General features: G+C 38.0%; 1 protein-coding gene across 22 annotated transcripts in view; it reads left to right on the top strand.

Annotated features, from left to right (window-relative positions):
* BNC2 (basonuclin zinc finger protein 2) overlaps window positions 1–23748 on the top strand; it is a 433411-nt gene that overhangs the window by 264445 nt on the left and 145218 nt on the right. For all 22 annotated transcript variants that reach the window (XM_045882449.3, XM_064579724.1, XM_064579719.1 and 19 more), the window contains one exon: window positions 6723–6825. In XM_045882449.3, coding sequence (XP_045738405.2) covers window positions 6723–6825 — 103 coding nt within the window. The remainder of the gene's footprint in view (window positions 1–6722; window positions 6826–23748) is intronic.

The following is a 23748-nucleotide window of genomic DNA, read 5'->3' as shown; positions in this document are numbered from 1 at the left end:
TTTACACAGGGAGGTATTTCCTGACTTAGTCACCTTACTGCCATTTGAATTCTTCAGAATCTTCGTGACAGTGTTTTTGAAGTACTGTCTTAGGTTTTCGTATACAAGATGTATAAATATGTGGAAGTCCCATTAATCTCTGTGCATCTCTTTGGCCATTCTCTTCATCCAAATTGCTTGGTAACTGTTACTTTGTAATTACTACCATGTAATCTGTGACAGTATTGGAATACTTAGCTTCCAGATTCATTAACAGATAATTTTCTATTTCAGATTTTTATTTTTTATTTTTTTAAGACCGAAGTATTTCAAGGACGATTTTCCTACCCAATAAAGTGGTTCATTTGATCTCTGACACCATGTATATCTTTCCTTTTTGGACTTGTGTCTGTGTTCGGAGATGAATAACATATGTAGTGATGACTTAATAAGAATTCATTATAACATAGACTATTTTATATCCTCATGGAGGGTTGGCCAATTTTACATATTTATGATATCTACATGTGACTTCCAAAGTAGGAAATTCAATTCATTAAGAAATTTGTTCTTGCTAAAAATAAAAAAGGTGAGCCTTGTCACTTATAACCATCATAGCCAATTAATTTATACACCTAGAATCTACCTAAGTTTACAGAAGAAACTGATGGGACAGAATGGGTACTATATTAATAATCAGCTTTTTCTATAGTTCAGTTTTAATGTAGGCCAGGTACTTACCTATTAAACATTTAAAAATGATTCAAATACAATTTCATAGTCTAGGTTATAAATCTTGATATCCTACCCAAAAATGAACAAGGGAAAAGCAATTTAATAAAGATTTTTAGTTATATATGGGGGATTTAGCCAGGGTTAATAAACACTTGAAGGGAGCTCCTGGCAAATAGTTTTTCTTAGGGAAAGACAAAACCTAGAATTTAAATTTTTCTTTTTTTTTTTTCCTTCCTATGATTGCTCCTTCAGAATATATGTTTTATGGTTCTAATTGCCCCGTGGCCTTATTTTGCCTTTTGTTATTTTGTATTAATATGTAACTTGTATAAGTGTTCCCAGACAAGAAACAGCTAATAGATTCATTAATGAGACTTGTTTATAGTTCTTTTGTGAGGCACACTAAATATTAGCTGAAGCAACAATCGTGTTTTCCTGGGAAATGTCACTTAGTGAGAAGATTGATGTGCAGTTCACATATACTTGCAGAGTTCAAGCCAGCTATGACTATAATAAAGCTAAAGAGACTTCAGTTTTAGTGATAACAGAATCTTACTTGAATAGAGCTTTGGAACTCATCCAGAATACTTTCAAATGCACTTTTATTTAATATTCAAACATAAAAGTTTTACTGATTGAACCTTGATTAAATATTTTTATTCTTAATTGACTTTATTTTAGATATACTTTTGAATGTCAGTATTTATAATTTACTGGTTTAATTGTATGTTTTCTTCCGTCCTCTCTAGAGAGTGGAAATAAACTGATTAATAATTGGGAAATCCACCCTGTCATTTAAGAGCCATGTAATATCCATATAAACATTTCCAAATCCTAATATTAAAAACAAATACTAATCCCTGTCATATCTATCTTAGAGGATTATAGTATACATAATATGGCATCATATATGTCAAAGTGTTCATTTATTCATTACGACTACATATGTATTAAACATTTTATAAAGTGTTAGGAAAATAGTACATTGGGAAGACTCATAAGGGGAAAATATTCAAATATAATATGTGGAAAGTTTCTTGGGTCATAAATGGTTTCCATTTATTGAGCTTTTCCCATTATTTGGCACAGTGCTGTGTGCTTTATAGTCATTATTTCATTTAAGCCTTTGACTCTCTTGTGATATTACTGCTACTGTTAGTGATGAGGAAAGAGGCTCAGAGGATCATGTACTTCTTCAAGTGCCTTTTGAGTACCTGTTATCTGCCAGTATACACTGTAAGCACCACAAATGTGTTGCCCTGCCCTCATGAAGCTTAAATTCTAGAGGGAAAGACAGACATCAATCAAATAATCACACAGATGTATAAATACATTTATATATAATAGATAAATAAAGATAAGTTACAGATAAATCTTCACATCCATGATACGTGCTAGGACAGAAAGACCCCTTGTGAAACAGGAAACTAATGGGGAACTTGACCAGGAGATGAAGACAACTGCCCTGGGGCATGGCAGTAATATTGGAGTTGAAATGTGGAAGATGGGCATGAGTTAACCATGTACAACGGGGGTTGAATGGTGGTGGGGCAGGTTGAGGGGCTCTGCCCCATGACTGTCTGACTGTAAATGGGATTACAACTGAAATTCTCAGTCAGTCAGATGGAGAGTTTACACAGACTTGGGTTTGATTCCTATGACTTTATTAGTTCAATGGCTTTAGGCAGGGTACTGAATTATCTCCACCTCATTTTCCTCATTTGTGAAATAAAGGTAATAATAGTACTAACCTCATGGTATTTTCTGACGATTAAGAGCTAATATTTATAAAATATTTAACATGGTGAGTGGAAAATGCAAATATCCAGTATCTAGTGATTATTAATGATAATGGGTAATAGGTTACTGTTATAAATTTTAAAATCCTATCTTTGGAAGAAGAAAAGACAGAGGAATAAAAAAGGAGAGATGGTATTTCTCCTGCCCATGTGAGGGCGTCCTTCTGTTCTTTTAGGGTCGTTTCTCTACACCCACTGCCCACAAACTCTGTCAGGTCCCTGAGCACAGGGACTCTGCCATCCGTTTCCAGCCACTTAACACAGTACTTGGCTCCAAAATGATGGTTTTGTGTAGTGATAATATTTGAAGCTGTAGGAGGGGATAAAATTGCCAAATTAAAAAATGAGAGCCTGGCGTGGGAAACACCTGTATTTATTTACAGTGGAGAGAGAGTGAGACGTCGCTGCCAGAAAAACTAGGATAGTTGGTCTCTACAGCCCAGGAATGAAGGAGAGAGTGCCGTAAGCTGCATCGAGGTCTGGGAAGACCAGGAGACTAGAGAAAGGGACCAAAATTAATGAGAACATTCCTTTTGGAGAAAGTTTCAGAAACGCGTGGGACAGAATCCAGATTGCAAAATTAAAATGTAGGGTGGTGGTGCAGAAGTTAAAAGCAGTGGGTGCGTGGATTTTTGTTTCAAGAAATCCATGGTAAAGGTAAGCAGAGGGAATAATTACTTTTAATAAGTAGCCAGATTTTTAAAAAATTCATTATTATTCTTGTTCTGGGGGATTTGGCAATGCTGATCACGTCAGAATTGAGGAAAGAATTACCGAGCGCTGTTGAAGAGGCACGGAGGGGCTGATAATATGAGACGGCTAGACCTGCATGAGGATCCCTGCAGATACAGGGGGGGACAGTCGGACTAAACTGTCTGTCCTTTTCCTGGCGTCCCCTTTCTGCCACTTCCTCCTCATCTCTGGATTTTCTGTAGTTGAGAGCGCCCAGCAGTGAGTGGGAGGAGCTTACATCTTAGCTGAAGGAAGGAAGAAGTTAATGTGCTTACAAAAAATGAAAGTTTATCCATTTCTACTCTTCCCAGCTGTGTCCTTGTAAAGCATGTACGCTTTCGAGGCTTAACTGCCTTTGGTAATTTTATGGTAATTTATTTTCTTTAGGTGTGGGTGAGTTGGCGGATGACCACATTGGTTGTGTTTTGTTGTGAATAAATAGTATGTCCGAGTTTTATGCTGTTTGAAAAGTGTTGTTTAGAATAAAACTTCCTTTGAAGCCACAATAGTCTCTTACTCAGAATATTTATTTAGACCATATTGTTTAAATATATATAATTCCCTTAAGGAACAATTGTAGTCTATAAAAATCTGAATTTAAAACAAATAGACCTTCTGGAATTCATAGAAATACAAAATGGATGTTCCAGTGTTTAAGTGTTTATATACAGAAGGAGTTGAGGTGTTCCAATGTTTGTGTGTTTAGGTACAAAAAGAGTAGAATTCGTTAAAAAGGATGATGATCTGAAAAGTTTAATTCCCAAGTGTGCCAGATGTATAAAGTTATTTAGGCAGAGAAAATATTTAAATCATAGAGTAGTTCAGTGTAAATGAATGAGTCAACTAGTGAACAAATAATTATACATAAAAATAAAGCAAATCTACAGTCTCTTAATTTGTTCTGTCCTGAATATAGCTATAATTAAAACTGAGAAGAGTGTGCTTTAAACACAATGTAAAATTAGGCTATTTTTGTAAAATAACTGAATGTTATCAAATTAATGACTGAAAATATGTATGTCTCTTGTGCTGGAGTTAACATATAGTCCTTGAGAAATCATATCTTTTTATTGGGAATTTTTAAATTTTGGTAAAGCAGAGGTGATTTTTTTGTGGGGGGGGAGTTATGAAAGCTTGTATTATTACAGTTCAGATTACATGAATATTTTAATGTCAATGTGGTTGCCGTATCTGAATTTATAATTAGATAGTTTGTAAAGTACCTTGTTTTTAGTAGAAACACTGCCCTCTAAACCGTTTTGTTTGGGTTTGGGTTTTTTGACCATATTACAATCAAATTGTGAGTTCATTAACTAATGAACATGATATTTAAATAAACTGTTTCTAACCTGTTATGTTCTGATATACTGCTCGGTCAGTAAACTATTGAAGTGGAAATAAGAAATTTCAGGAGAGGTATTTCCCCCTGTAACCTACAAATGCATATATTATTCTTGCTTAGTCAGCATTTCTTCCTTTGGTATCCCTGTTCTTATTACTCGTTCTTCCAGTCACCATTGCATACAGCAAAGTTTTACAGTCTGGCTAATATGTAATTGGACTGTTGACATTGGAAGACAGACCCTGAAATATCAGGCAGATTATACAATTGCATGTTTCCCTAGTGGTAATGGAGCAGCAAATTAGAGGTGGAGGTGAACTAAGAAAGGAGTCTATAGTGAGGACTCTCATTGCAAACCGAACTGGGACCTATAGATTGATGTTCATTAATGAAAAGAGAAATACTTCTAAGTTGCCTGATCCAAAGCATAGGGACCAGTAAAAACTCTGTCCAGTCTTATTCTCTGTAAATATAATTTGGCCCAACTGTGTTAACAATATCTAAAATACTGTCTGTTAAAAGTGAGACAGTTTATATAAAAATCCAAATGGTTCCAGGAATATGAGCATCTGGAAGTTGTGTAAGTGAGCATAGCTTTGAGTTATAGAACTGTAATTTCAGGTAGTTCCATGCCTCTCTTCCAACAACCCCCCTGCCCCCCAGCACCCCAAATCAGTAAGCATTGATTGCATCTAAAGGTGTAGAGAGATCTTTTCCTGTCAGTTCAGGTAGTTACCGTAGATTGTTAATCTGTGAATGATCAGACTAAATCCCTTCTGTCTTTGGAATTTCCATGCAAATTAGAACTAAATGTATGAGATAAATTTATTAACTGTAGTCTAGGAGCATAGGTCAGCTTTAGCAAGTTTTAAGCATAGGTTTTTATCCATAAAAAGTTACACTTCATTTATGCTAATTTTCTGTGGATTCACTTTATAATATAAACCGGTGAGATGATTTTTTAAAGTACCTGTAAAGAAATGAAAGATTTTTGAGTGTGTTTTCCAGTTTTCTAAGATACAGTTGGGTTGTTATAGATATAAGATGTTTACACAAATGGCTTTTCCTATTCTAATCTAAAAACAAATTTAAACTTCTTTTCTCTTTTTTTTTTTTTTTAAAGATTTTATTTATTTATTTAAGAGAGAGAATGAGAGAGAGAGCATGAGAGGGGTGAGGGTCAGAGGGAGAAGCAAACTCCCTGCTGAACAGGGAGCCTGATGTGGGACTCGATCCCGGGACTCCAGGATCATGACCTGAGCCGAAGGCAGTCGCTTAACCAACTGAGCCACCCAGGCGCCCTAAACTTATTTTCTTAACATCACCATTAACGTAAAAGAAAAGAGGGCGCCTAGGTGGCTCAGTTGGTTAACTTCGACTCTTGATTTCAGTTCAGGTCTTGATCTCAAGGTTGTGAGTTCAAGCCCCACTTTGGGCTCCACACTGGGAGCATACTTTAAAAAAAAAAAAAAAAAGTAAAAGGAAGGTTGTTTTGTATTTTTCAAAATAGGAATGAAAATGAAATTAATACGTCAAAAGGGAAAAAGCAAGGAATTGGGAAGTAGATAAATAATACCAGAACTATGCTAGATTTTATTGGGCCGACAGGAGTGTCTTTCAAAGTATATCTGATAGATTAGCAAAGCATTTAAGTGAAACTCAGCAGAAGAAAAGTAGTATTCTAATAATAATATCTGTATGTCATGTTTTACTTTCACCAACATTTCACCTGAGCATTATTGTATTAGAATGTATTTTTCTGTGCTATTGCCAAGTGGATAAACTTAAATGGGAATATATAGTAGCAGCAATATTTTTTTCTGTTTGGGATCCCTAGCGTTACAAATCAAGCATCTTGTAGAATATGTAATCCTTTATTCTTATTCTGCTTGGTCTACGTTTCTAATTTAAAGGTTAAATATGAACGACACAAAACATTCTGTTAGTGAATGAGCTTTGTTTTCTTACATTTTTTTGTAAGAGATTTTGATCCAAATTTATTTTTAAAACTCTCCAGGCCCCTACCAACATAAAGCCTTTAAAAATGGAAGTGGATGTTATTTATTAAAATGGTGAAGAAACACAGTACCTTTGAACAGATGCTGATCCTTTTTTTTTCCTCCTTTATTTTTCAGGCCATCCGTTGCACACTGGTAAACTGCACGTGTGAATGTTTTCAGCCAGGGAAGATTAACCTGAGGACTTGCGATCAGTGTAAACATGGCTGGGTGGCACATGGTGAGGAAAATCTGGACTTTTCTTCCTGTTCTTGTTAGGTTCATGTGAATGTGCGTATTTTTTCCGAGCAGTCGCTGCCCTGGAGAAGAGATGGGTCAGCTGTGTTCCAAGTGTTAGTTAACATTCAGGCTCCAGCGTATCCTCGGCTCCAAGGAGCAAGGCTAGGTGAGCAGAGCAGCTCTTAGCAGAAGGGTGCGATGTTTATAGGACAGTTGGGCCGTGGGGTTCTGACTGAACATAGCAGCGGCCAGCAAGCACCAGGCCTGATGGAAACTCAAACATACCACAGTTGGCCTTTCAGGGCCCGGACCTCAGAGCGAAGCTGGCAAACCCTCTTTGCTTGAGGAGAATTCGTCGATGACTGCTCGCCCTTGTCATATGCATTTGAGGCTGCATTTATCCTCCCAGATGTTAAATTTTGTATGGTCCAAGGTGGGTGAGAGAGTGAACGGGAACATTAGTTGGCTGGTATCTGAAAAAATAATCTGCAAATACGTCCTTTCAGTGTGCATCAGGATTGGAGGTGGCCAGTGTTAGAGTGGGAGCTCTGCGTAGGTGTGTGTTGGGGGCGAGGGTGACCCAGGGCCACGGCTGCAAGTGTTGCGGCTTTTTGCCGGACGCACAGAGCTGTTCCGCCGGTGTGCCTTGACTACTAAGCAGTTAATATCTTCTTATGTATGGCTTATGGTTTTTACATTTAGGCAAAAAGAGACTTAGAAAATAAGCAGACATTTTCTTTACTTCCTAGAATGTAGAATTTTAAAAGATAGGTAATGTTTATAAAAGAAATCTTGGCTTGAGATTTTTTTGACAGCCTGGGGTATTGGCTCTTTAGTGGACATATTCTTCATTCCCAAGCTGTGCCAAATATCCAGTGGGTTGTATTTTTATAAATGTCATGTTATCCCAGCAAGGTCTGAGGTAACAACACTGGGCCATGCCTTGAAATGCTTTTAATTCATTATGTACCTTGCTTGTTAGGGTGTGTGTGTTGGCGTTGTGGGGACATTTCAGCCATGTTTCTGTGTGTGAGAGAGAAGAGGTAGATAGGGTGGTAGGAGGGGAATATCCTGGAAGGGGTGTGCCTGGCAGGCAGGGCCACGATCCTTCAGTGCCTCCAGGGATGGAACTCTCTCCTGTTTCATTAACAAGGCCAAAATCTGCAACAACTCGGTCCGGTTTTGAACAACAGATGGGCTGCGGTTCCTTTGGCAGTGTATGTGTGTTACTGCATGCGGTGATTTCTTCTCTCTTCCTATATTCATTTCCTAGGGCTGCCATAACAAAATACCACGACTGGGTGGCTTAAATCAGAAGTTTATTTTCTCTCAGTTCCAGAGGCTGGAAGTCCACCATCAGGGTGGTTTCATTCTGAGGACTTTTCCTGGCTTGTAGATGGCTGCCCTCTTGTTATGTCCTCAAATGGTCTTTCAGTGGGCACACACCCCTGGCGTCTCTGTGCATCCAGATTTCTTCTTGTTCTTTTTTTTTTTTTTTTTTTTAAGATTTTATTTATTTATTTGAGAGAGAGAGAATGAGAGAGAGTGAACACATGAGAGGGGGGAGGGTCAGAGGGAGAAGCAGACTCCCCGCTGAGCAGGGAGCCCCATGTGGGACTCGATCCCGGGACTCCAGGATCATGACCCAAGCCGAAGGCAGTCGCTTAACCAACTGAGCCACCCAGGCTCCCGATTTCTTCTTGTTCTAAGGACACCAAGCAGACTGGATTAGGGCCCTCTCTAGTGGTCTCATTTTAACTTAATCAGCCTCTTTAAAGGCTCCATCTCCAAATACAGTCATGTTCTGAAGTACCAGGGGTTAAGGCTTCAAGGTATGCATTTTGGGGGCGGGGGGACACAATTCAGCCCATAACACTTCCTAAGTATCCTTGTTTCCCTGAGTAAGTGTTGGCTTTGCTAGGTAATAGGTACCAGAACTTACGTCCCAAGCCCATCAGGAGTCACAGAGGCAGTAATGGGTCAGCTCTGGCTCTGCAACTTCAGTGGTATAGAGTTCAGCATCTCTGCTGCCTAGGGTTCTTACCTGTAATACAGGATGAATAATACCTCCTTTGCAGGATTATCGTGAGAATTAAAGATAAAGTACGTGAAGCCCTTCAAATAAATGATGGTATGTTAAAAGTAAGAAACTGAACAATGGATAAGCAATGAGTGGGTCAGTCAATTAAACAAAGGACTTTTCATTCATTCGCTCTCATGTTTTTCCAAAGTGTTACCATCATCTATCTACTGTGGTAGCCTTGTGAGTATAAACGTTTACTGTGTCACCAGTTTGTTTTACCTTTCCAGCTTCCACATGCATATTACATTAGTAGTGTAACGGGTGGGTGGAGGGGGGGAGAAATATTTCTTCTTTCTCGAACAAAATAAATTATCCCTAGCCAATGGTTGTTTCTGAGACTTTCTGAGGGATGTGATTTTTCACCAAACTTGAATAAGGCATTTCTGTTACATCAGCCTATGCTTTTCCTACTGTGTCATTAGAAATCCTGTGTTTCTGGGGATATTAATTGTGGAGATTCACAAATCTTAACTTTCTCTAACTGCTCTTACTACCTTGACCTCTCTTCTCCCCCTCAATGGTTTATCGGTCTACAACTCCAAATATGTACACACAGATGCACAAACCCCACTCTTCCCCCATTCATTAGGACAAATATGACGGGGATTGGCTTCTAGCTTTTAGGTTGGCAGTGGGGTGAGAGCACCCACTCTTTTTGCCCTTGGCATTTCAACTAGTTGCTTCATTCTCTCCTCCTGCACAGAAAACCCTGAAATCATATCTCTAGTTATTTCTGCTCAGAGGTGAAACACAGCAGTCTTCCTGGCTGCCTCACACGGTACGGTGTCCTATGTGTGGGACAAGGAGGAAATGACTTGGGTTTTTTAGTGCATCTCTGAATGTGTACGGAACAGCAGTAAGACTACTGAGAACACATCTCATAGAATTATTTCATCGTATCACTAAACATACTCCACCTGTATGATATTGTAAAAAAAAATAATATTGGGGAGCACCTGGGTGGCTCAGTTGGTTAAGCGACTGCCTTCGGCTCAGGTCATGATCCTGGAGTCCCGGGATCAAGTCCCGCATCGGGCTCCCTGCTCGGTGGGGAGTCTGCTTCTCCCTCTGACGCTCCCCCCTCTCATGTGCTCTCTCTCATTCTCTCTCTCTCAAATAAATAAATAAAATCTTTAAAAATAATAATAATAAATTGGTGAGGCACCTCGGTGGCTCAGTCAGTTAAGCGTCCAACTCTTTGATTTCAGCTCAGGTCATGATCTCAGGGTCATGAGATCCAGCCCTGCATGGGGCTCTGCCCTGGGTGTGGAGCCTGCTTAGGATTCTCTCTCTTCCTCTCTTTCTTCCCCTCTCCACTCCTGTGCGCACATGTGAACTCTCTCACACTATCTCAAATAATAATAATAATAAAAATAATAAAATGTGCTGCCAGAAAAATAACCAAATGTCAGAATCATGTGTTCTCTATAAAAAGAAAAATGTTTAGAAATAAGGTGGCCTCTTTTGAATAAATATGTTCCTGTATCTCTTTTGATAGTGGCATCTTCAGTTTCTTTGTAAGATGTTGGATTTCATGGGTCCTTATATCTCTCTCTCTCTCTCTCACACACACACGTCCATAGCCAACCTGCTTAAATTGTTGACATTAGCTGCTTTACAATAATCTTGAGAAAGATGTTTTAAAAAATTAAAGAGAGTGAGTGATTAATTCATCATACTATAACAGCTAAGTTTTGAAATTGCACACTGGGCCATGTACTTTTCACAAATTACTTCCTTGAAATCTTTAGCACCATTGAGTCAAGAGGGGGAGAAAACCCAACACAGTTCCTTGACTACCAATAGGTATTTCCCACTGAATTAATAAAGGATTTCCTGTTCTTTCTCCCCATTAATGAATTTTAGCTCTTTCACTTTGATTAATAGAAAGCAGGGCTTTATTGAATTTAACTTTATTTCAAAATAAGCTTTTTTTGGTATAGGATTTCCTTACCTACAGTGTGTAATAACCCAGACTTTCTAATTTTGTAAATTTCTGTTCAGAGTTCTTGGGTAAAGGACTAATTCATTTAACGACTGTATTTCTTTCCCTCTTCTGTTTGCATTATCTTTTCTCTGTTTTTCCTTCATTCGCCTAAAATACAGACTGAGTCTTGAAAAAAATTAAAATTCCTACAAGTTTTAATTTTTCCTGGTTCAAAAGTGCTGAAATGACATACCAGGATGAGAGCAGCAATGGACTTCTTTACTGGTGACATAAATGTTTATGTTGGTAGAAATTTAGTTTGTTGCATTTTGACCCTTTCCCACCGTACTATAGTAGTAATTCAACTATTCACAGAATTAAAGCTTCAGCCAAAGATTTTACATAGTCTTAGAAGTAGCAAGGGGGTGCCTGGGTAGCTCAGTCAGTTAAGCCTCTGCCTTCAGCTCTGGTCATGATCTCAGGGTACTAGGATCCAGTCCCACATCGGGCTCCTGGCTCAGCAGGGAGTCTGCTTCTCCCTCTCTTTCTGCCCTTCCCCACTGCTCATGTGCTCTCTCTCTTTCTTTCTGCTCTTTCTCAAATAAATAAATAAAACCTTAAAAAACGAGAGAGAGAGAGAGAGAATAGCAAGTATTACTAGTATATGCCCAATACTGGGTAAGGTGTATAGGGAGGGCTCGGGTGGGGTGCAGGTGGTGGGGGGAGAGTGCTTGCTTCTAATGAGGAGTGTTACTAATAGGACTTTGTTGCCTTTGTAAGAAACTGGAGCATGGTGTAAAGGTTGAGAACTATGGTACTAAATCATTTTTGTTATTTATTATTTGCAAATTGGTTGTGATGACCTTAGTCTAGATGAAGACTTTATTTCTAAACCATTAAGATAAAGTAGCAAAAATTTTTTTTAAAGTACACTCTATTCTAAATGATTTTAGGAAATATTTAGTGATAATCCAAGACAACTGGAAGTTTTTTTCTTTCATGTTGGGGTATATTTGATTTGTGTATTTGAGAACAGAGGTAGGCAGATTTTAGAAACATGATGTATGTAGAATTTTTTTTTCCTTTCCTAGGTCAGTGATTTTTACTTCCAACAAACCCTATTTGTTAAAACTACCTTTAAGAAAAAAAATCTGTTTCTTAGTATATCTAGTAAGCATTTGGCAAGGAGATGGGCTTGATGAATAAAAAATATATTACATGGCTTCACGAACCCCACAGCAGCTTTCTCAGTAAAATTCTTTTCTTTATAGAATACTTTGATTTAAATCAAAAGGATCCACCATTCCAACAAGCTGCATGAATGCTAGCATTTTCATTCACTTCCACGCAACCTGAATTAACACTGGTGTTATTTCCTTTGGCTCGGGTCTGCCTGTGAGCATGCTTATTGCACCAGAATTTTCAAGACCTTTCCTTTATTATGTTCTGTAAATGTGATTTCTCTTTACTACCTCAGTTCATTCAAGGAGAAGATAGTCCTGCATTATTACTTTAATTATTTGGTCATCAAGCCAGCTGCTTTCCTGCTGGAATCCAAACTATTCCGATTTTTTTTTTTGAATGTAAAATGAGCAGGCTTGGCCTGCATCATCTGGATCATCAATGAATAGATATTTATTAAACATACATCATATGTAAAGTACTGTGCCAGGTATCCTTCAGTTCCTTAGTTCTGTGCCACAGGAAATGGTGAGCAGTATAAAGTTAATTTAGTGTCATACACCAACCAGTTTTATGGTTTAATGTACTGTAAGACTTAATATTCATATAATCCATTAATTTCAAACCTTTCTTTTTTGTAATTCACTGGAAGTAATTTTTCTTTTTTTTCTCAGCATTATTGAATTGACTTCTCAGCTTTTTTACTTGATACATCTTATCAGAACAGGGATATTTATAGAGACCCTCACCCAAATAGAAATATAAGACATCCCATTAAATTTGGATTTCAGGTAAACAGTAAATACTTTTTTTAGGATAGCTGTGTATCTGCAAATTTAGCTGAGTGAGCCCTTATTTTTGTTTGCTAAACTGGCAAGCATATACCTAAAAGAAAATTCTAGTGAGACTTTATCTGCATAATTAAGTCTTAAATCAGGGCCATTGGTTCTGAACATTTTACAATCAAAAACCTTTGATTATGTCAGAGATCACAAGATCTCCACATTCTGTTTAGAAATTCCTCAAATTTGTTGGCAGTATGATGTACTTTATAAGGATTTAAACAGAGTGGATCAAAAGCAGTAATTTTTCATTTTATCCCATGAAAAGTCACATGTCTTTATTATTTGTCCCAGTCTGTGCTCTTCTTATGAATTGTCTAAACATCTGTGAAAGTAGTTTATTCCCAACTGGTAACTCCGTAATATTCTGCGACTCAAGTCCAAAAGCCCAAATAACTACTATAGTAGTAACTTTTCCTTCTCCTTCCTCCTTTCTCCCCTTCACACCCCAAGTAGAAGTCTTTTATCGTAAATAATGCATGACATTTCTGTGACATCATGCTCACTCTAAGTAATTCAGCAACAGTTTGTGTATGATAATTTGTAAATTTTTCAAGAGTAAGAGAGGAGGGTGATTAAAACTGAGTGTTGGGGCACCTGGGTGGCTCAGTCGGTTAAGCGTCTGGCTTCAGCTCAGGTCATTGATCTCAGGGTCTTGGGATCGAGTCCCGCATCGGGCTCCCTGCTCAGTGGGGAGTCTGCTTCTCCCTCTCTCTCTGCCCCTTCTCCTGCTCATGCGCTCTCTCTCTGTCTCAAATAAATAAATGCAATCTAAAAAAAAAAAAAACAACTGCGTGTCTTCTCACAAAGGAAAGGTAATCCTCCCAAATATTAACCTACAAGATAGCCTTGACCTCCTTTTTACTGACCTGGAGATTGTCCCAGTAAGAGTGAGTTTTGCTTTGGGAGAGACTTGTTGCAGGGGGGTATTTAGGATCTGATGAAAATTGTAAGAAAGATACTAGCTTGATTCCTTAGCACAGGGAAGTCAATATCAGCTTTGCAAATGAGAACTTGAGTCTTTGGGAAGATGTAGATAGTCATGCTGCCAGGGCTTTGCATGTGGGTAGGAACACCATAGTCCTCTTCTCTTGGTACACTGGTTTGGAAAAGGTAGGAACGAATGTAGTGTCTGCTTAAAAGAATCTATCTAGAAGTAGACTTAGTTCCACATTGTGATGCTGAAACCTGGCTTGCCTAGCCGTGAAATTCATTTTTAGTTAGGGAAACCACCTTTATAGGTGCCTCCTAGCTCTGGTGAGGCAGTTGAATCCTGGTCTCTCCGTGGACAAAGTCCTTGAACATCTCTCCAGTTATTTTTATTTTAAAGAGCAAAAACAAGGCCATTTTCCTGCCTGGCATGGGAACCTTCTTTACTCGACCTGAGGGCACCATGCCCTCTTCTGTTTCTTTCCTTTACTCCCTGATCACAGCTGATAAGCTTTAAAGGGAGGACATCCTCACAAATGCAAAGGTTCAGTGCCTGATTAATGGCATTAGCTATATTCTTATAGTGTCCCTGAGCTGCTTGTTTTGATTTGTTTCTTAGCCTGCCCACCTTTTGGGATGGTGCTTTGAACTCCCTAAAATTTTTCTTTTTTAATCACAGCACAAACAATGCCTCCCCTTCAAAGTCCTGGGCTCTCTGCCTATTAGCTCCCCACATTTTTTTTTCGGGCTGCTTCTTACTCAGATGGAACATGAGTCTGGTAAATTCTGGCTTCTAAAGTATACAATGCCAGTCTACTGCTAAGGAGTTTCTAGGGAGGATCTTGAGATTGAAACATATAGAGCTGGAGCTCCAAGGTATGAGGAAGCTTCAGATACACAAATGGGAGGCATGATAGAAAAGTAGGTAAGAGTGCGGTTCTGTTTAAGTTCATGTGCTGGCTGTACCACCTACCATGGAGAACCTCGGCCAAATTACGTAATCTCTGTTTTCTCATCTATGAAATGTGGATAATAATGGCACTGAGTTTGTAGGGTTCTTCCTAGGATTAAATAAAATAATCTACTTGATAGTGTTAGTTGTTGTTATTTCTAAACTCTTACAGAAGTAAAACTTCACCCTTGAGGGTGTGACAGACACATTTTAGCATAGTTTAGTGGTTAAAAGTTGGATTTACCAGGCAGTGGTCAAATCCCATCTCGATCCCTAGTTAATAAGCCTCAGTTCTTTTATCTGTAAATGCAGATAATAACAGGAATATGCCTAAATATCACAGCAAGGTTTTGAGGAAGATTAAAGAGAAGAGTGGACTTAATACTGATGATAATATCCAGAGCCTCCCTTAAGATACGGGGGGTATGGGCTTCTTTCCCCAGTAAATCTAGTCCAGTTCCATACCTTCCATTTCCCCTGAAGTGTCATTTGAGCCCTTATTTGAACAGAAGTCAAACACTTTTTCCCTGAAGTCACATTTTGAGAAGTGTAGACCAGTTAAAATGGATTGTAGGAATATTTTTATCTGTTGAAAGTCCAAAAACCAGAAGTAGATGAATTTTAGTCAGATTTCAGACTGCTTTTGCCCATTTTTACACCTATGTTCTTGCATGTGAAGTGCTTTGATGGGCTAACCACTTTATCATTTCATTGTACTTTATTACATCATAAATTTTTATATCTTGCTAACGATCCTACAGGAAGCTTAATTGTTTATAGGAACATCTTAATTAACTGGAGTTCACCAGGTTAAGCAGAACACAAATTGAAGGAGTTATAAATGAAACACTCAGCTTCCTCTCATTTTACTCAGGATGCACTATTCAGATAGACCAGGAGATACTGCTGGGCTATAAGGACCCAATATGTCTCAGCAATATCAGGCTGATACTCTTCAACCATCTTCCTTTTCCTGCTGTGTCATGGTGATGACTTCTTCCGAGCAGGGGCCCTGCCCTCCCCCTACCCTTTGTTGAAGAGTGAAAGCATGGGATGAGGTAACTAGGTAATTCAGAGAAATTCTGACTCGTATTTGGGGAGGCATAAAATGTTGTTTATGCATCCCATTCCTTACCAGGTTTTGCCCAATGGGAGGGTAGGTGGTTGTAATTTTTCAAAAGCTTCTTGAATTCGTCTCTTATTAGTTAGTGAGCATATAGCCAAAGCGCTGTATAGACAGTATTTTAAGGTGTTAGTACCACAACTGGGTAGAATCATAAGCAGTATCTGTGAAGGGGCCCTGTAGTAAGGTCGCTCTCTCTCTCCCTTGATGCACAAGGAAAATTCCCATTTTGGCCTCTTAGGCCTCCCAGCCTGCTTGTATGGTCAGGCAGGTGATGCTACAGATGGAAGATCAAACCCATCAAAATGAAAGGACAGTGTTTTTGGGCCTTAAATTCACTTGGCCAAGGAATCCAAAAGCAACTCCAGACCTAGCTCTCTAATCAGGAAACCCCTCTTATGGATTTGAGCAATTAAATGTGGCTAGTCCAAATTGAGATCTGTTGTAAATACATACACTGGAATTTGGAAATGTAATCTTAAAAAAATGTAAAATATCACATTAAGAATTATTGATATATTATCTGCATATTGGTAATACTTTTGATGTATTGAGTTAAATAATATATATATATTTTTAACATTTTATTTATTTATTTGACAGAGAGAGAGATAGCGAAAGCAGGAACACAAGCAGGGGGAGTGGGAAAGGGAGAAGCAGGCTCCCCACGGAGCAGGGAGCCCGATGTGGGACTCGATCCCAGGACCCTGGGATCATGACCTGAGCTGAAGGCAGATGCTTAATGACTGAGCCACCCAGGCGCCCCAATAAAATATATTCTTAAAAATTAGTTTCGTTGTTTGTTTTTTGCCTTTTAAAAGAGACTACAAAAATTAAAGTATGTGAGTTGAATTGTATTTCTTATTAGACATAGCAGTTCTAGGCCCTCGGGATGAGATAGTGTAATTGGCGGACTGAAGCTTAGGTTAAAGTGGTTTACTGGTAGAGTAGTTAGAATTGGTGTGAGAATCCTAAAAGCCAAAACCCAGTCTCTTGCCCTCCCTTCACTCATCACTGTCAGCTCTTTCCCAGTCCTTCGAGCTTTCACACTTGCTGCCCTATTGATCATGTCCAGTCTTTCCTCTGCCCTTGTCCTCAGGGAAGAGGGATCCCCTTGCCCCCAGGAGCAACTAAGTGTTCCCTTCTGAACATGCTCAGCGCACTTCACTGAGACCAGAGGGTCGTTTCTGTGGAGTACTGATCCCTCCCCTAGCTCAGGAGCTCAGGAAGGGCACTTCTTCATCTCTGCATGCTGATACCCACTGCTCCTATGTGGGAGCACGGGAACAAAGATTTGCGGAAACTCCTCAGTGTACGTAATAGAGTCCCTGATTCCTAATTGCCATTTCCATTTCAGCAGCTTCTTCCATGCTAAGTGGTAAGCACAGCTGCAGATGCTTGCCTTTAGTCCCACTTCTGCATTTCTCTTGTCCAGCCTCTCTGTTCTTGCCTTTGCTGTTTTCTTCCGTCTTCAGACAACAAAACCAGTGAAAGACAGGTAGGAGCTTTAAGCAGCCTGACTAGCCAGAAAGTAAATTTTAGGGAAGTTCAATTTGTTTGATCATTAACAGATGTTGGCATTTTAGTCTTATTTAGAAGGTACAGTTTTGAGTGAGCTATCTTCCACTTTTATTTAGTAGTTCTTCAATATTCCTTTGCCTGCAAACATCTGATGGATAGAAACTCCCCCCTCCCCTCTTGGGCCGTTCATGTTTTCCACTATCAGTAAAAATTAAAAAGCAAATCAACTTCTGCCATAAAAGAAAACACCTGTTTGGCTTGGAGAACTTGACCAGGGAGGTCTTTTCTCTGACAGGCCAGAAGCGACCATCACAGGGCCCCTTATAAAAAAAAAAAAAAAAAAGTCATTTTTTTCCCCTTTATTTCATGTGAGCATTGGCAGAAACTCTGACAAGCAGTTCTTCATATTTTATTATGTTCTTGTCTGCAGAATCTCTGTCAGGCAAAAACCTTGTCAGCGGAAAACCTGTCGTAGGATCAGAGGAGACAAAAACAGGTGTCACACAGGCAAAACTGAAGGAAAAAAAGATTAGGCTAAAGAGAGAGAGGCAGACAATTACATTAATGCCATTGCTTTTATCTTATAGATGTGTGTTATTATCTCGGGGTGCTGAGTGCGCAATTGCCTCAAAGAAAAGTAGACAGGAGACAAGGGGAAACTTGATAGTTATTAACTGAAGAGGCAATGTGTCAAAGCTGGATGGGGTTCAAAGTTTTGCAAAGGAAAAAAATTGCAGGCAGCAAGCGAGGGCTGTGTGGTTCTGCTTTTGGCTACATAAACCTAGTAGCAATCTAACATTTTCTACTTGGAAACAGATCATAGAGAGAAAAATTAATGAAAGATTTCATTTAGAGGTTTTTGGAGTAACATTTATCCTATATACATGTGACTGAATCATAATCTTTTCTCTCATAAAATCTTGCCACAATGTGAGGCATGGTGAGGCATGAAGACAGGCATTTGTCAGTTCAGCTGTGTTGTTTGGATATGTTTAAAACACCTATTATCAACACACTTTTAATTTAAAAAAGCTATTAAGAAGCCCTTTTACTAAGTGTGAACATCTGTACGTGCAAGCTGTAAATTAGGAGATCACATATGTGTGCCTCAGTCAGAGACTAAATGAAGTTGGCAAGTGTTTTCTAGTACTGTTTTAAATACAGTAAAAAAACTAAAGGAAAAGTTGCTCCATTTTAAAATTTGGATTTATTTTTATGGTTGTGCCTGTAGGTACTAATTAATAGAATTTTTCTTCTCATTAGAAATTAGGGTCATTATTATTATCAAGTTGGTAACCAGAATTCAAAGAGCTAACCAGTATCTCCCCTCTGTTTCTTTGTTCACATCTTTTCAGGAGCCTCGACTTCTTTTCTGAAAGTTTGCACTTATTAAATATTGGTGATGCAATAAAATAGTTTCATTTTGCCAGTGGCCCAAACTCTGGAAGATATTTAGCCTTGTTAACAATGCATACATGTCAAATAGCCAACTAGTAACTTTAGGATGGGATGGCAACTTTGTTTCCCCATCTGCTCAATCATACATTGATCATGTTAGTGGAAAAACCAGCAAGGATCGCTCTAGTCCTTGATATTTTCTGTTCATGCACTTAACAATTGGTTAGTTTAGAATTTTCCTAAGACTGCCTTCTTAACCATTTTTTAATGAGCAATTCTTTATATAGGGTCTTTTATCCCTCCAGTGACAGATGCAAAGCAGTTTGATACTTGATATATGCATTAAGCAAATCCAGCAATCCAGAAGAAAACACACATCAGTGTCAAAAGTGTGTGTGATAGCCCAGAGTTTTAAGGGATTATGGTGAGAGAATAGAAAAAGAAAAAAAAAAGATTGATTATAGATTTAGAATGAGATTTCAGGCTGACTTACTGGGAGAGGGAAGGAAAAATACTTGTGACACAAAGTGACATTTATGGGGGGGAAGAAAAGGAAGACGGAATATAATCATTCCTTTCTTTTAGGTATTTCCTACCAGATGCTGGCTTTTTGTATTACTGCTCTCCATTTTGAAATATTTCTTCACTACATGTGATAGAGTTTAAAGCATATGTTCTATCAAAAATAAATATGCCTTGCATTTACAGTGCTTCCTTAGTGAAATTCTTAGTGGACTGCTACTTCAAGAAAATGACGTCTCTTCAAGCTAATAAATTAGGAGTAGGGTAATTATTCGCTTACGGAAAAGTTCATTTTTTAATAGAAGGACTTACGTGGCCTGTTCAAGTAGCATATTTCAATAGTTACTTTTAAAACAAGGTGTGTTTTGTAGTCTGTGTACATTTAATTCATTGATCTGTAAATTAAATAAAGCAAGGTTTATGTGGTCAGCTTTCAGCCAGCCTTGGCGACTGGAGATTGGATAGGGCGGCAGCAGTAGGAACAATAACCCCCCAGACCTGGTTGCAGCAAGTAGATTCAAGTACCAGATCTCTTCCTAGATTTACTGTCAAGTTTGCAGATCAGTTTTTCTCTTTTCCCCTTAACCACCTTCTGATGGAGTTGCTATAAATGAGGAAAGACATGCCCCCCCAAAGTGGGCCATGTAAGGAAGAAGGAGGAGAAGAAATAAAACCAAGGATTTGTTTAATCTCCTAGCCAGAAGAGTGAGCTTCTGAATAAGCAAGCGTTGACAGTCTACTTTTATGTGTGCCTCAGTCAGACTTTAATGATTTCCAAAGTCTGTTGAGAAGACTTTATTATGCATAAGGCCACAGGGGGGAAATGCCAATCAGTTTGAAATATTACTATATAGTCTCAAGTGGAGCTCAAATTCTGCCATGGACTAATTGTGGGTGTTGTGTGTGTGCATATCCACATACTCTCAAAGCTAAATGTCAACTAGGGATGATTAAGATCCATAGGACAGTGGGGCCTCATTGGAACTACTTTTGTCCCCCTTTTCCTCACTACAGATTAGAATCACATCCATAATGGACCATAAGAGTATTCATATACTTATCCCTCATGTATTAAGGGACAAGAAAAAAAAATCAAGAACCATTCACATGAGGTATATAAGGTATAGTAATGTAATCGGGGTTTATGAAGGCTCAGTGGGTTTTTGTTTTGTTTTACTTAAAAACACTGACACACTATTTGTTCAAGAAAAAAAATAAACCCTTCACACATAAGGGCTGACAGTTTTTATCACCAGGTTGGGGATCAACTCTTGGAGCTATATATCATTCCTTTTCTTCTTTCTTTAAAAAAAAAAAAAATTCTTGAAGCATGCCTTCTTTCTCCTTGGTATTAAGTATCCTAATTAATTCAACCTTGACAGTTACAGTTAGAAAGTTGTGACTTAAATGGAACATGAGTTATTTTGTACTTAATTTGCCCCCAATTATATAGTTCTTTTCCCCAAAATTAGTGAATAAAATGTGCAGATCTAAATATTACTTCAAGTCATAAGGAATCCTTCTTTTAATAACAGTCATTGTCTGCCTTCATGATTGATTCTCTGATTCACTAAAAAGTTTTTAATATGTCATCATTGCCATTTATTAATGTTTTCCCCAAGTGCTATGGCTTTTATTAGGATCTGGCTTACAATCTATGGGTAGGCTAAACCTTTGCCTTGCGCCCTGATGCTCTCTTGCCTAGTAAGAGAGCTGAGTCTTATAATGGGAAAGGATTGATGTTCTAATGATTCCAAAGGGCCCCTTTATGGTGAAATTCTAAATACGCAAAATCCCATTAAACCTGTAGAAGTTCATGGGCTAGCTACATTGAAATGACATATCATTATATGGGGTATAGTGTGCGTATCATAAAGTGTGGTGTAATTGGAAATTATTGGTCATATTAGCAAGAGTGAAGAGCCACCGATCCTCATAAATTCAGAGTATTTGGGTATTTGGAGTAGGAAAGGGAACAATAATCTGTTTATAAGTAATCAAAACTTAAAAATCTGACCCCAGAAATTGCTCTTATAAAATCCTGTCCCTAACAACTTTATTTCTGAACTCTTAATCATGGAAAGAATTCCATAAAACAATCCCTTAAAGACAGGTGTTAAATGTTAATCTATTAGAAATTAAAATCGTGTTCTAGGACCCAGAGCTCCTAAAAGCTGACCACTTGATGCTGTTATAATTTAGAATCCTAAGGGGAATTGAGGCAAGAGACATGGAGTTCTCGAAACAATTAGCTTTCCAATATAAGGCTCACTTGGCTTTCACCCAAAATGAAAGAATAGGTTTCTTTAATTTTTTTTCTTATTGTAAAATTGCTTCAAATTAGTATTTAAAAATTTTAAAATGTCCAGGACAGGACTGGAAATTAGTGAATTAAAAGATTTCCTTTTAGGCCATTTTCATACAAATTTTTAATTGTTTTCCTGTGCAAAGTAGGTGGTTTTGAAAAGTTACCCCACTTTTCTCACTTATTTAATGGCCGTAAGCTTCTCATTGCCGTGGTTGAGCAGCTATTAGATGGGAGACCACTGGACGTCAGGGCCTGAAACGTTCGAGCATATTCCTGTGAAAAACCACCTAAGTCACTTGAATCTGGCTTTTAAAGAAAGTTATGTTTAAAGAAGTTGTGGAAAACTAAGAACTATAAACTATCACCGAGAGCCAATTTTCTAGGATCAGTGAAAAGCACTTTTATACTCCTACATTAAGAAAAAAAACTATCTGAATATGTTCTTATTTCTGTGACCTTCACAGAAAATATTAGAAGTGAAGTCTGTAGAATTACAGGTTTACATTTATTTTAATTTATTTGAAGGTTTGGGGAGTAATTCCTGTTATTAAAAATTGAAATAAAAAATAGTTATTCACATTTCATTTGATAGATGCAAGTTCTTTTATAAGCACTCCTTACCCACCCCCAGCACTATTTTATACATTTGAAAACAGAATTTTATAAAGAACATTACTTTGTTCTTTAAGTTAGCAATACTGTTCAAAGTGTATATTATTTCACATTACTTCACTACTGCATATTTTGCATTACATTTTATACTTATTTTACATTTACATTATACATTTACAGTAATGAACCACAAAAATTCTGGCTGTTGTCCTTAATGGTAATTCTGTTTTTAACAGAAATGAGTTTTCTTCATCCAGACTTATATGTCCTTTTGGGGTCTTATCCTATTAAAGTGTTCATTAAAATTATATCCAGACCTCAATTTCTCCTTCATCTCATAGCTTGAAGATTACCAGTTTAAGCTTCTGTTTCTGGCATTTTAAGGAAATCCAGGTAAATTACATTCCCTCAGTTACCTAATTCACAGTTTAAGAAGCTCTTGTTGTGTGAATTTTCTTTTCTTTTTCTAACTAGTATCCGTATTGTGCAGTTAAACCCTTTTCTTTTTCCAGATAAAATTCCACATACTAAAAAGAGATTAATTTATATGTTGGCTTCATTTTTTTCTCTAGACCTTTTATAAAAGAAAAATAACCTTTTCTTTGTAGATGCTGTTCTTACAGTCTTATTGTGTGACTGTTCTCTGACCCTTTCCAAAGTCTGTACCATCCATGCCTTTTTTATAGCTGTGAAACCATAGCTCTAGCACATTGATCACAAATCTAGTGATCTGTGCTATGATTTTCATAATGTCTATTCATTATATTCTAGTCTATACCCGCTGTCATCAAGCTTTTTTCTTTAGCAATACTAGATTTCGTATTGTTGTTACCTAGAAATCTATTGGATGCCTCCAAATAATGCATGAAATGGTAGGAAAGAGAATAGATGATGAAAAGCTTAGTTGATTCCTGCCCAGCTAGCAGCCCCACCTTACTCCCTAAATTGCCACAATTACCTACCCCACTGTTCTCTAGGGGAGTATAAAGAGGAATATAAAGATCAAAGGAGAGGGACATGGGTAAAATGGAGAGTTTTGTGGCACAGGAGAATCATACATTTAGGCTTTCAGTGCAAATACACTGATGGTCTTTTCCTATTTTGTGTTCACTTAACTGTGTTTATCCATTCAACAATATGAGGACTGAACACTCTTGAGTCGATTATGTGTCAGATAGGGTTGCTGCTTAACATCAAGCTCTCATGATGAAATAGGTACATAAGTGACCCAGTAAATGGGCAACATGTGGTTGGGATGTGCGTGATTGGCACACATCATTATTGAGACAGTTTGCTCTTAGATGAGGGGACCTCTCCAGACTTCATGGAAAAAGAAAATAGAACTTGAAGCTAGAAGAAAGATGTAGTCAAAAGGTAAATAAGAGGAAAGGCACTTAAAGGAACAGCATTGAAAATTAAACATTTTTTAAATGTAGCTCAGCAGATGGAACCCTCCTTATCTCTACAGCATCATCTTATACTATTCTGCTGCTCCCTCTCATGTTCTAGCAGAACTGGCTTTGC

Source organism: Mirounga angustirostris, unplaced genomic scaffold (genome assembly GCF_029215605.1).
Source record: "Mirounga angustirostris isolate CCGP_5_RB_7025 unplaced genomic scaffold, mMirAng1.0.hap1 SCAF_15, whole genome shotgun sequence".
Taxonomy (NCBI): Eukaryota; Metazoa; Chordata; class Mammalia; order Carnivora; family Phocidae; genus Mirounga; species Mirounga angustirostris.
The sequence above is the reverse complement of the archived record's forward strand: the minus strand, read 5'-3'. Positions and strand labels throughout refer to the sequence as shown.